The 14,584-nt window shown below is 41.4% G+C and overlaps 1 protein-coding gene across 4 annotated transcripts in view; it reads right to left on the reverse strand.

Annotated features, from left to right (window-relative positions):
* Positions 1 to 3,555: 3,555 nt before the first annotated feature.
* Positions 3,556 to 14,584, reverse strand: part of IDE (insulin degrading enzyme) — a 93,873-nt gene continuing 82,844 nt past the window's right edge. For all 4 annotated transcript variants that reach the window (XM_019952767.2, XM_019952766.2, XM_070780485.1 and 1 more), the window contains 5 exons: positions 13,431 to 13,703; positions 12,403 to 12,464; positions 7,247 to 7,319; positions 6,481 to 6,548; positions 3,556 to 5,829 (listed from right to left, as the gene is read on the reverse strand). In XM_019952767.2, coding sequence (XP_019808326.1) covers positions 5,734 to 5,829; positions 6,481 to 6,548; positions 7,247 to 7,319; positions 12,403 to 12,464; positions 13,431 to 13,703 — 572 coding nt within the window. In that variant the 3' untranslated portion in view covers positions 3,556 to 5,733. The remainder of the gene's footprint in view (positions 5,830 to 6,480; positions 6,549 to 7,246; positions 7,320 to 12,402; positions 12,465 to 13,430; positions 13,704 to 14,584) is intronic.

Raw genomic sequence — 14,584 nt, forward strand, 5'->3', positions numbered from 1 at the left:
TTAGCAATGTTTTGAGGTTTTCAGCGTACAGGTCCTTCACATTTAAAAACATTTTGCCCCTAAATACTTTTTTGGTGCTCTTACAATTTTGTAGATGGCATAAATTGATTTGTTGACATAAAACTGACTTGTTGATTTATTTCCTGCAACCTTGTTAATTCAATTATTCGTAGTAGCACTTTGTAGTCCTTAGAGTTATTTTGGTGTGTGCTCATGCCATCTGTGAATGGTTTTGCTTCATTCTTCCCAATCTCTATTGTACTGACCAGGACCTCATTTACAAGTTTGAAAAAAGTAGTGAGAACACACATCCTCATCTTGGTGCATCTCTTAGGGTCAAAGTCCTCATCAATACATTATCCTTACGTATTATGTCACCAGTAGGTCCCTTTAAATTCCCTTTACTAGCTTGAGGAAGTTCCCTTCTATTCCTGTTTAATGAGAGATGTTAGTAAAATGCTTTTACTCTACCTATTGAAATGATTATGTGCTTTTTACTCCTTGTGTCACTATGGTAACTACTACTACTCATAATTGATTTTCAAATATTGTACCAACCGTGGGTTCCTGGGAGAACCCCATTACCAGGTAATGTTGATGTAGTACTTGCAAATCAACTGTATATTCTTTTATACATCACTGGATTCAAGTTGCTAACATTTTGTTTAAGCCTTTCAGGACTCTTTTAAAAGGGTAATCAGTTTGGAGCTTTCTATACTTGAAATCTCTTTTTTGGATTTTTTTTTTCTTTTGAGGTTGGTAGAAGGGTAATGCTGACCTCATAAAAGTGTTCCCTCTTGTTTTCTAAAATATAAGATTACTAAAATTTCACCCTTAAATGTCTGATAGAATTTACCACTGAAGCCATCTGGGTTTTGGAATTTCGTGGAAAAGGGATTAATTCATTTTAAGACAGATTAAGGGAATATTTCACATTTTCTATTTCTTTTCATGTCTGTTTTTGGTCATTTGTCTCTTTCAAGATATGTACTTCTTTCATCTAAGTTGTCATATTTGCTTGTACGTAACATCTAAACACTCTGATGCTGGGAGGGATTGGGGGCAGGAGCAGAAGGGGACGACAGAGGATGAGATGCCTGGATGGCATCACCGACTCGATGGACGTGAGTCTGAGTGAACTCCGGGAGTTGGTGATGGACAGGGAGGCCTGGCGTGCTGCGATTCATGGGGTCGCAAAGAGTCAGACACGACTGAGCGACTGAACTGAACTGAATTGAACATCTAAACAAAGAGGACACAACCCAGACCTACCTCTGGGTGAGGCCCAGTTCTTCACTACACAACGACTGTGTTACTGGGAGAAACTTGATCAGGTATTTAGGTGAGGAGCCATGACATCTGCAACCTGATGACAGAGAGGGAGGGAGGGAGCAATGCGTGCAGAAAATGTGATTAAACTGGTGAATACAGTGGGGAGGGTACTGTACTATTTTTCCAACTTTTCTCTAAATTTAAAATTTTTCCAAAAATAAGTTAAATGATATATTCATATTCCACAACCCAGTGATTTAAAGAAATAACCAGAAAACCACACACAAACTCTGCACAAGGAGTTTTATCATGGATCAAAGTTTGAAAACACCCTAAACATCCCACAAAGAGGATCAGATAAACAAGCTACAGTATAAGACATGAAAAACTCAACAACAACAGATATCACAATTTTCCCAAGATTATCTAATATACATAGACAATGGAAGGGAAAAGTCATAACACTGAATATATGACCCCAGTCTACATGCACGAGGAAAAGACTGCAAAGTAAAAATGCAAAAAAAAAAAAAAAAACAAACCAAAAACCCATGGCTGTCTTGGAGTGGTGGGTTACAGGTGAACTTGACTCTTCTTCATAATCCTTGTTCAGAATTTCCTGAAGGATTCCAGGTCTTCTCATCACTCCAGGGGCGAAAGGAAGGAGAACTTAAGTTAAGAGCAGGTCAGGAGGTGTGGGTCTGGATTAACTCCAAGAGGGAGGGAGACCCTGCATGCTGTGGTGGTTACCTGGCCACAGGGGAGCCCAGTAGAGGGGAAATGACACAGGCTGGACGGGAGGACAGCCACACAGACCCTGAGACCTGGTTTTACTCCCTTCGAAACAGGTGAAGGTTGGGAGACTAAGGAGGTTATCTGTGAAAAAAATAAAGCTTCATACAAGTGTAAAGGTAACCACCTTTCTATTTTGTTCCACAGGTACCTTAATAGACTTGGTACCTATTATTACAGGAAATCCCCATAGAACAATGAGAACTAGTGATTCAAGATCCGAGTTTTAGCAAATGCTGGGAGATAGTGGAGGACAGGGAAGCCTGGCGTGCTGCAGTTCATGGGGTTTCAGAGTCAGAAGTGACTCAGCAACTGAACACCACCCACCTATTATTACAAGAAATCCACATGGAACAATGAGAACTAGCGTTTAAAGATCTGAGTGGAGGTTTGAATCTGTGCTTCCCACACGGTCCTGGGCAAACTGTTCAAACTTTCTGAGCCTATTTTCACCTCTGAAAACCTGGGATGAGGATGATGATGATTTTAATCACCATCCTCCCATTTCAAAAAGATTACTATGAAAGATCGACTGTGGGAGATGTCTGTGAGGGTGGTCTATAAAGTGCTTTACGATGTCAGTTAATGTTAATTTAGGGTATGAACTATTCACAATGCTGTTGTTGTCTTTGAAGAGAGAAAAGTAGCAATTCATACCACTAATAAGCTTTGCCACAAGACACCATGGAGTGTTCCATGCTCAGGCTGACAAGGTCAATGAATGAACATCAGACGGGCAGCACAGAATACTAGGGATTCAGAAGCCTACGGGGTTAAGAGGGCAGGAACACCCTTACAAGGGAAGATGAGTATGTGAGAATCCTTGGTTTATGCTATAAACATTCTGCAATCATGGGGAGGAGACCAGGTGATTCCCTACACACTGCATCATGAGAGAGGGGAAACTGCACCAACTCACAAAGCCTGGGGTGGCTCGCGGCCCTTTGTGCTGCACACAGTCAGCACAAAGCTGACTGTGTGCCATGCTCTACTGTCCTAGGTTGGAAACTGACTAACAAGCAGAGTTCCTCTTGAAAAGCCCTGTTGAGCCAGCTGGTAACCACCTGAGTAGAAAGATTATTTTGACCAGGGAGTAAGAAGCCAGGGATCGGACAAGGTGTGGCAGGAAGATGCAGAAACCTAGCTGTAGAGGAGAGAGATTTTTTTTCTACCTTTAAAATTTTCCTCCCTGTAATGCCCAGGACAAATCTTTCTGGATCTGGGGTCAATGACAACACTCACAGCAAGGAGTTCAGCCTCTAACATCAAGATTTCTATTTTACCAGAGTGATCTGTTCTTAAGACTGTGAAATTGACTCAAGAGGTAACAGTAAATCACTTTTACCTAGATTCACTTAAACCCCAAAAACCCACTGCTTTTTGCATTAGGAACAACGAAAAAGCAAGAAACACTGTCAAATCGGGATGTTGAGGCAGGTTGAGGATCGGCCACTGAAAACTGTAAAATAATACAAATACAAACTCCAGAGGTGAAGATCAGGCAATTTATTGTAAACAGGATTACCCTAGCACTCCACCACCTACTGGCTGTGTCACATGCTCTCTTCCACATCAACTCGTGAAAAAGACTTTTTAAAAAGTCACGGGTAACGACACCTGAATGTTTCACAAATCTCCCTTACACTGAGGAAAGAGCAGCGTCCAGGCAGTCTGTTATTGCTCATGGACTACAATTTGGACCTATTTAGCTGAATGTGTAAGTCAGCCTGAGTGAGCCAACAGTGGCTGGAGGTCCTACGTGGACAGCAGACAACACTGGAGCACACTCACCAGCAACCTCACTTTCCTGGAGACTACCTGGGATGCCCCTCAGAGCGCTTCACTTGACTTTCCCATAAAAATGACACTCAAATTTCACCCCCCACTTTTTTTGTAAAGAGCTAAGTTACCCAATAGCACATAATTTTCCACAGAAAAGGTTTAGGTGGGTTATTTACTCTTCCAGTGGTAGATTTATACACTCAGGACTCATTTTTGATCCCTCTCATATATATTTGCAGTTTGATGAAAAGCTGCATAGTCTACAAATGCATAAAACCAGAAGGCAGTGATGGTGACTCACACACCTCCTGATGGACAAAGACAAGCTTCGTACAAGGAAGCTCTTGAAGGTAGGGATAAAAAGACAGTTACAGCACCACATTTATCTGACAGTAGAAATGGAGCCCCGCTCTCAAAAGCAGCCTCCACGGTTGTGATTATCATTCTTGCCCCAAATTCAGATTATTTGGAAAAATGGCAAATGTGAAACTTAAGATGTGAAAGAGACGTGACTCTACAGAAAGCAGTCCTGGCAAATCGACCACATGGAGGCGAAATGTCCCTGGAAATACCACTCTTTCCTTCGCCTGAGTCAGTCAACGACAGGCCCACTTACTGCTGCTAGTACCTGTGTGTTTCCAATTTCCCTGTAAGTTTTAATAACAGTAAATGTTTCAAAATGGCTGCTAAATATACGGTAACAATTTCATCTATAATTGTATCTCATGAAGAGAAGATATTTTTTAAAAGCTCACTCCAGTCATCATCTGTGTGTTTGTATGTATATATTCAAAAAACAACTTAACACTTAAGGCAATATTAGACTGGGAGCAAAACGGGGATTTAGTGTCTCTATGGAGATCACACTATTTAAGAGTCCAAGGCTTTCCTTTTTGTACCCCCAAAAAGGTGTCTTTGTACACACTGCCTTTTATATTCACAACGGGACAGATATTTTGGTTGGAATACTGCCTGCGATTTCGCCATAGTAAAAAGTTACAGACATTTAGAGCAGCTGATGTTGGAAAAGCATGTCACACACTCAGTGGGATCTGAAGTTAAATAAATACAGCAATGTGTTGATGGGAGAAAAGTGACACTGATGGAACATTGCAAACCAACTATGAACAAGAATGTCAATATGATTCAATCAGAAAGAAACAAATCACAGTAATCCTGAGAAATTCAGTTTGGGACAAAATTGATGCCAGGTAAGTCTGTATTTCTAGCACTGTAAATAAGTAGGGTGTTCTAGAGTTTTCCAGCATTTTACTTGTTTGAATAAAAAACATGTTCAAATTTTATAAAAAGATTAAAACCATGCCTTAATCAGCAATTTCACTAATAAAAGAAAATTACATTGCTTTGTTCATTATCTGCCAAATGTAATGTTCTCCATTATTTACATGAAACTATTAAGTAGAAAGCAAACGAGAATCAATTTTTAAAAATGTATCACCTTTCTATATGTTTTGAAGTCTTTTCTGTCAACCTAGGAGGCTTTTAGAAAAAAGCTAACATTTTTCTTCTGACAAGTGACTATTTTACAGAATAAAGAAGGAAGATTCTATAGGAATATCATTCATCATTTAAAGTATTGTTATATAAGGGACATTTCTCTTAGTAATGAAAACTTTTAAAATATTTAAGAGGCATGTATTTTAAAAATATTCTACATCTATAAGATTTTGTAATTTAATTACTCTGGATTTTTAATATTTCTACATAATGACATTTGACAAGTTTTTTTTTTTTTTTTTTTTCTTTTTTTCCTCTGTATCTCTCTAATAGTGAACAAGAAACTATTAAAGTGGCCAAGATGGTTTTCCTAGCCCTTGGAAGACTCAGGAATGCATCCACTTGCACTTTCCCGCCCATGGGGAATCTTCAGAGTTTTGCAGCCATGAAGTTAATATGCGGTTTCACAAGGGGGAACAGTGGCAAACCACGCTTGAACTCAGTCATGTTCTGAATCACTTCAGGCTGCAAAAAAAAAAAAAAAAAGTTTTCTCTTAGTGTATTTAAACAGACTGAACAGGATATAAACTTTATTTTTGCATATACACACTAGTTTCTGCACCATCTATTACATATTATATCTGCTGACTCTCTTCCTGGATCAGTAGGGTCAGAGGGTCTATGCAGACCTATGGTGAGAGTTCCCAGTGGGTCTCCGGGTCAGAGGGAAGACTTCTGGCTTCCCCTACGTGCTCAAGGTCAGGCACACCAAGGGCTCAGGACTGTGGCCTGGGTGGAGTGGCAGAGGCCAGTGTGCCCACCTGGCAAGGGCCTGCTTATACTACCAGCTTCCTCCTCTTCCAAGTAAATGCCAACCGTTCAAAATGATCAAACTGCACAAGCGCCAAGGAAAATGTGGGGACAAATGTGGCTGGAGATGACTCACTGCAGAGTAACACAACTGTTCAAGCTAGTAGATGAGGCCGACAAGGGCAAAGTCACTGGTCTTCCCAGATGAACAGTGAAGGAATGGCAGCCTGGCCTTTAAGGGGGACCTGAAGTACATGCCCTGATACGTGGTGGCCTGAAACCTCTGGGTCTTACGTGTCCTGGTGAACAAGTCCTTTTAAGTAGGAAGTCCTCTAACAGAGCTAACACGACATTTATGTTTCTTACTTGTGGCAAGGCTGGTGCTTGTGACAAATTTATATCATTTTGACATGGGAACTCTCCAACCACAGGACCTATTTAAAAAAAAAAAAAAAAAGGTTTAATGCTTTGCACTCACTGTTATTTGTACACAAGAGCAAACAAACAAAACAAAACCACACCAGACTCAGCTCACTAAAAAACTGCCTCAGGCCCAGTTCACGCGCCTCTCAGGTCCTTTCAGGCCGTGTGCTCCCAAGGCCTGACAGCTTGTCCTGCCTCCTGTCCAGAAGGTCCCCCGTGATGGTTCAGGACCTCACTGTGCTTCAACAGCCTTGGCTGTAGTGCTTTACTGCCCAGCTTTGACCTCACTGGTCCCTGAGGCTCTGGCCACCCAGAAGGACCCAGTAAAACCACCAAGAAAGTTGGGGGAGTCATCAGCCACGCCAGTCAGAGACAGGAGATGGGAAGAACTGAGCAGATGGACTGCTCACCTCCTACCCACATGCAGCGGCTCCACATCACTCCTTCAGAGATGTCCTACCAGCATGGCCATGTTCTCTGACAGCTGTGGCCAGCTCGGCACTGTGCCATCTGGTGCCGGCTCTCCCCTTCACGGCCTCGTTTCCCTTTTCCCCTTATTTTTGCCTTGATAGAGCAGACCCTGTCTCCAGGTAGCTCCCCTTCTGCACCCCTTTACTTCCTGGTGCTCTCTAAGGGATGTGGCTATGGCATGGGATAGCTATCATGTGCCTAAAGACACCCTTTTAAAAAGTCAATTCTCAGTACTTACAAGAATCCATTTCTCTGGCAAGAACATGGACGGATACCTTGTGTCTCCTCGGGGCATCTACCGCCAACATTTCCTGGGTGGAAAGAAGAGCAAGGTCACCCTTTTGCCCCACCAGGGAACTTAAAATGAGGTGCTGTCTTACGACCATAAAGAGTCATCCTGCACACAGTCAGAAACAGAAAAGCTGCGTCCCTTTCTTTCCCCTCACTTACAGCATTTCATGTAAACTCTACAAACATTAGGAGGGCAGGCAGGAATTATTCTTAACCCCATCGTACATTGAGTAAACTGGAGTGCTCATGCTCCTATGGCTAATAAGCACCGGGACTGGGATTAAAAACCCAGCCTAGTACTCATCAGGGTGTGACCAGGGCTGCACCCAGTGATCTGAGGTGTGTGCAGAGACAATGGCCTGAGCCCAGTTAAGGGACGACCACAATGCCTGCTCCCCAGGAACCGCCCCAGGTTCTGCACCAGGGCACTGCTGCAGCTCCTCCCCTACCAGAAGAGAAGAGAACTAACATCTCTTGACTGACGCCTTGTATCAGCCTCTTTCCTATGTTAGACCACTTGGTTTTCTTAAGCTAAGCATCACCATGATTCCAATTCTAGAGACTCAGACTCTAAGACCCAGGCGTAACAACTTGCTGAGCCACACAACTCATAAGGGGACGGGGCCAGAAGTGAGGTATGTATGCTTGTTCTCTCAATTCCATCACATTGCCTGGAGGGACTCCCTTCAGTCTTTACCAAGAATGCCAGGAACAGTACGCTGGCAGAAGGATCCTGTGGGGAAGTGTCTCCTCACTCTTCCCTTAATGATAGGCCCATATTTATGTCTTTTCCAAAAGGAAGACTCAAGTTGTGATGAAGCTTCCCCTGATGCCTCAGCCAGAAATAATGTTTTGTATCCTCAGAGGAAGAGACTAGCAGCAAAGTCAGACTGACTCACAGTTATTTACAGAACAGTTATTGTAAGCCTGGTCCTGTGCAGCTGCAATGGAAGCCTTGCTGAAGTTGCATAGCAAAGCTGGCAGAACAGCCTCTTTTAGGAGCTCAGCCCAGGTTTGTCTCATCTGAGAGCATCTTATGAGAGTAAAGTTTGCTTCCAAAGATATAGTCTTTCTTTTTTTTAATTTAAATTTATTTAATTGGAGGATAATTACTTTAAAATATCATGTTGGTTTCTGCCATACATCAACATGAATCAGCCATAGGTATATGCATCTGTTCCCTCCCTCCTGAGCCTCCCTTCCACTCCTACCCCATCCCACCCCAAAGATGCAGTCTTGATCTCTCTTCACCCAAACCCTCATTGCCCTCTTAACCTATATCAGTTACAGAACATCCTCTTCAGTTTCAGACTGTTCAATTTCCTGACCAACTTTGGACAATCCGCATTTTTCTAAAAACCAACCAATTGCATTTTCTTGCAAACTCTTTTCTAAGGAACACTAGAGTCCCAAGAGATATTTATAGGTATTCTGAACAACAAGAAGAAGTGTCCATAGTGAAATCAGTTTAGGAAATATTTTGTTAATCAAAACTAAACAAATATTGGGCTAAATAAATCTTTACTATGGGGTTCCTAGAACTTTTTTTTTTGCTGCATTGCATGGTATGCAGGATCTTAAGATCCTCAACTAGGGGCCGAGCCCATGCCCTCTGCAGTGGAAGTGCAGAATCTTAGCCAGGGAAGTCCCTGTGGTCTTCTAGAATTTGTGGAAAATTCTAAGTCCCTCTTAGAATTTTTTAAAAAGCTAACATGCTCTGTGATTCCCCAAGAATGAGAATAAAGAAGAGTCATTCTCAAACTTACATGGTCACAAAACTTTTTCTAGGTACCCCATTAGTATCTTACAGAACACAAGTGTATTAGGGAAACCTTGTTCGGGATTTAGTGTAAGCTCGGTAATAAATACTCTCACTTTTTAAGACAAGAAAGTCATAACTTATTTTCACAAAATCAGTAATGAGGTACCACTTGTAATTTCAAATAATCAAATTTGTGGAAAGACCAATCTTCATTTCTTCTGGAAACATCACAGTGTATTAGGTTATCATGCTCTTTGAACACACGTAACTAATAAACGTCTTAGGAACCAAACAGTGCTGAACGTGAGCACCCTCTTTTACAGGCAAAAAGAGAACAAGTAACCAACCTCACAAAGTGTAACAGTCTTCAATAGTAATTCAATCACAATAGCTACTTTATAACATCAAGGAGGAAAACATACTCTCATTTGAAGCATTCTGATTAAACTATTTAAAAACCCTAAGGTTGAGTATTACTAATAAAGTGATAACAACAATAGAGACTATTTAATAAATGCTGCTAAGTGCCAATCTCTTTGCATACCTCATTTCAAGGAATACTCCAATTAATCTCTATTTCATAAATAAGGAAGCTTATAGAATTTGGCCAGGGTCACAAAGCTAGCTAGCTGGTGATGGAGCTGAGCCCTGAGTCTGTGCTCAGGGGCCATATGCTCCCGCTCCTGCCCCACAGACCACAGAGCGAGGCCGACCATTCTGAGCAGGGCTCGGGACGGCTTTCTGCCTGGCAGCCGACACGTGTCCCGGAGCCCTGCTCCCACACCCAACTCTCCCTCACAGTCCTGCCGCACCTCTCTCTTCACGGACACAAAGACTACCTGCGGTCACACTGAGTTGGACGAAAAGCACAAGATGTTATGGGAAAACCCATACAAATTTTTTGGCCAACCCAATATATCAGAGCAGAATCTTATTTTATATAGTTTTTATTTTTTAATTATGTGTGTTTTTACTACATACACACACACACACACATATACAGATATTTTAATAGATTTTATTTTTCAAAGCAGTTTAGGTTCACAGCAAAACTGAGTGGAAGGAACACAGGTTTTCCAGATATGCACTATCCGTTTACAGGCCTAGCCTCTTGTCAAAATATATGTTTTTTAAAAGACTATCACTGCAAAAGAGCAAGAGTCATTTAGATGAGAGTCGTTTTGCTCTACACAATGCAAGGGAGCTAAAGATGATGGTAACTTGACCACAGCCATATCCACAGTCAAAAATGGCTCAGATCCCATTGCTGAGAAAGGTACATTCAAAATACCATCATTTACTGTCAAATTGTGAACCTAAAATTGCTACTTTCTTTCTTCTTGCTAAGGTGTTACTGGCTGTATGAATATCTGTTTGCACATACAGAGACCAGGAGCCTTGTTGTTTTGCACAGGCTCTGGCAGGGAGAATAGGTATAATAACTGGTAGATGGTGCAAAGTCACCCTTTCCTCTATGAAACTATCGGCACTTCCAACTCAGGAGTCGTTTGCTTTTCCTCACTCTCCCACACAGCACCAACAGCAGGGGATTAGAAATAATTAGCCTTCACTGCACAACTAATTTCACAAAGTCACTCTAATGAGAACTGCAAATACGACTCTTGTATTGACAGCTAAGATATACCCCTGAAAAATGACCTTGAAAAGCAGATACTATCCTTTCCAGAGATGTCAGCACAAGGCAGGACTGAACTCCTGATGAAAAACGTGGTGTCTAATAAATCAGGTATGAACCAGGAGATGTGGCTCAGGACACTGGGTAGGGTATAATTCTAAGGCACTATTCTAATTACAGAGTAGAATTTTGTTCCTTGCCCTAAAAAATAGACATAAAAGTATTTTACATAAATCAGATGCCCCAGTACATTACAAACAATTATATGTAACCCTTTAGGTACAGCTCTGCTGCTGCTACTGCTAAGTCACTTCAGTCATGTCCGACTCTGTGCAACCCCATAGACGGCAGCCCACCAGGCTCCCCCGTCCCTGGGATTCTCCAGGCAAGAACACTGGAGTGGGTTGCCATTTCCTTCTCCAATGCATGAAAGTGAAAAGTGAAAGTGAAGTCGATCAGTCGTGTCCAACTCTTAGCGACCCCATGGACTGCAGCCCACCAGGCTCCTCTGTCGCTGGGATTTTCCAGGCAAGAGTACTGGAGTGGGGTGCCACTGCCTTCTCCTAGGTACAGCTCTACTGCTACATAAATTTTTAATCTCTGCACTTAGCATGGTTATTACACACATTCTATGCCCATTTAAAATTTATGCTACTCTTCTATAAATTCTGTTACGGTGGGGAAAACTTAGATGGTATAAACCTCTTAGAGCAGAACTGGGATAACTTTAATGGCAGTACCTCTCTTTTCTCCTGAAAAACTTTATTAGGCACTTAAAACTTACAAGATCTCTAGTGTGGAATTAGCAGATATAAATTACTATATATATATACTAGACAAACAATTAAGATCCTACTGTATAGCAGAGGGAACTATAATCAGTTAACCTGTAATGTAAAAGAATATGAAAAAGAATAACTGAATCACTTTACTGTATACCTGAAACTAACAGAAGGAAAGAAGAGGAGAGAGGCGATTGCTAAAGGCTTAGGGGTTTCTTTTTGGGGTGAGAAAAAGTTTCAAAATTGTTAGGTGATTATGGTTATACCTTTTGACTAATGGGTGACTATGAATATACTAAAAACCACTGAATTATACATTTTACATAAATGATTGTGTGGTATGTGAATTAAATTTCAAAAAAAATAAAAAATAAATAAAAATAAAAAAGGAGTTAAGCGCTTTGGAAAAAAAGGCAAGTGGTCATTTATTTTTAAAAGGAGCCGTGTGTACATACTAAGTAGCTTCAATTGTCTCCGACTCTTTGTGACCACATGGAAAGTGGCCCACCAGGCTCCTCAGTGACACCTAAATCAGTGGAGATTTATAGTTGGCAGAGACTGGAAAAGACTCTGATTCTCAAATTCTATTTGCTTTCTTTGTTCTTTCTTCCCATGATAAGCTCACCTACGCTCTCTGTGGGTTGGCGTGGGGAACAGAGAGAAAAAAACGAGGGTGACCTAAGTAGGTGGGTCTGGAAGCTGGGAAGGGCCACCATAGTCCTTGGTCCAGACGGAGAGGAAAACAGTACTGAGTTCAATAGGGACTGTCTCTTTTTCCTAATAGTAATAAGTCTCGAAAATACTTAAATCCATAAAAATGCCTTCATAAGTCCTGCCTGAATGGGTTCAAAGTGGCAACACATAACACAAAGCATGTAACGTTTTCTTACTGGTCAAAGTCCAAATACGTAAAGTGAATTTACCTTATAGAATTTGATAATATCTTCCTTGGTAAGTGTCTTCAAATAGGCAACTTCTATATTATCTGAAAAAGAAATCAAACAAGAATTTATTAATATTTCCATTTTAAGCAGCCCAGAATACTACACTAAATGACAATATTCTTCACTCCAACACTCTTAAATATCCATCTTTTTGAGTGATCAATTGTTCCTGAAAGTAGTAAGGGAAAAAATTTCAAGTAAAAAGTAAGAGGATACCCTGGCTCTCTATGGGTGAGCTGTTGGTTCCTGGTCTAGTCATTTCAGGTTTTCTGAGCCTCAGTTTCTTCATCTGGAAATTGGGTATAAAAACCACCTAACTGACAATCACATAATACCAGGGCAAATGCTCAGTAATTGTTAGTTACTATTATCATTAACAATGAACCCAACTGCTAGAAAAATTACAGGTAAGGAAACGGAGGCCCCAAAAAGGCAACCTGGTTGAGATCTTTGGCTTGTCTGTGTCAGAATGAGAACACGACCCAACCCTTCTGGCTTCAAGTGTAGCTGAAGTTAATCTCTGCTCTAAGGTAAAGGAGAAGCAGGAGACTTTGGGGAGTACAGCTCTTCCAAATCTAAAAGCACTGACAAATCTGGGGAGATCCTTAAAGGCAGATGTTTGAACCCTGGTGCCTCCAGGACTGCACTTGTCTCAAGAGAGTTCAATCTGCACATTTTCTGTTTAGAGCTATGAGAAATAGATGCCTACATATCTGTGCTCAGAGTCTCAGAGGCATACTGAATAAAGTGAAATCAGATTTACTATTAGTGCATTGTGATGAGATACAGATAGATTCAGCTCTAGTTTGAGAGAGAGAGGAAAAAAAAAGTTTCTAATAGGAAATTGTTGTTACATTAAATATAAGTCCTTTAGAAGTGCTACCACCTCATCCCAAACTGTCCTGAAACATCACCTATGAAATGAATACCATTTTGCAGAATGGCATCAATGCCCTCAAATGTTTCACTTCCATGCCATGAATGTGGGGGCCCTGATCATGCCTTACCTCTGTCAAAATTGTACTGCTGAGAGATGATCTCCCCCCAATATTTAGCACACTCTGCAGATAGCTTCTTTGGTTTGTCTAGTCGACGGATTGCTAATGCTTGGATGTGTTTTTGGAAGGCCTCTTCTGTCATGTCCTCTATGGACTTTTCCATGGTAATTAAGAAAGCTTCCACTCTGCTTTCTAGGTAGTGAGGTGGCTTTTCTGACTGGATGATAAACCGTAAGCCCTGAATGCCATTGGCTCGGCGTGGCCCGCTGAAGACGATATAGCCTGAAACACAAACACCAGCCAGTCAGGACCATGGCGTCTCAGACGTGGGTCACTTTTAATCTTCCAAAAATTATCCTGTCAGAGCAAATACAATCTACTTTAGGACTTTATATTAATCACCTCTGAGGAAATCAGCAATGAAAATATCTTCAGTTCCTAAGGACAGGGCAGACAAGCTCTCTGAAGAACAGTTGGAGAGTTGGAGGTCACAAACCCCTATTCATTATTCAACATTCCCAAGCGCCTCACTGTCTGTCAGTTAATCCCCTTCAATCCATGTTAAAGTTATTCTCATCCCTATGAAATGCTGGACTCATTTCATCCCCTAACCATTGACCTAGCTTGGTTTCCTTTCACATCCAAGTTCCTTATGTGAACTTGCCTTCACTATTGCATTTCTTGTTAGATAACCTACCCCTGGATCGACTTCATTCAGGCTGCAAATCTTCAGAGACCAAGTAACTGAAGGTCATTTCCCATCATGAGCTCCTCTGCTACCTCCCATCTGTATCTTTCCTGAACGCACCTGTGGCTTGCCTCCTCTGCTCTCCCCTGAACCACACCTCACTACCTTCAGCATCGCCTTTAGAGTTTGAACACTCTTAGTAGCATTTGCCACACTGTACTACAATTATTCCTTACAGGTCTGCCTTCCTGATGAGATTGTGAGTTTCATGAAGGGAAAGACCATCCAAAACTTATCCATTTTTGCAGTCCAGCATCTATCATGGTGGTAGTTTAAAAAAAGATTGTTACTTTAAGAGACTCACCCAAATCCTTTTTCATTGGTTGTTCAAAGCACATTACTGGGGCTTGCTCTTTTTGATCAAATTTTCCAGGATCTCCAAGGCTTTTAACAGTGCCTAAAACTGCCCGAAACA

This window comes from Bos indicus, chromosome 26 (genome assembly GCF_029378745.1).
Source record: "Bos indicus isolate NIAB-ARS_2022 breed Sahiwal x Tharparkar chromosome 26, NIAB-ARS_B.indTharparkar_mat_pri_1.0, whole genome shotgun sequence".
Classification (NCBI taxonomy): domain Eukaryota; kingdom Metazoa; phylum Chordata; class Mammalia; order Artiodactyla; family Bovidae; genus Bos; species Bos indicus.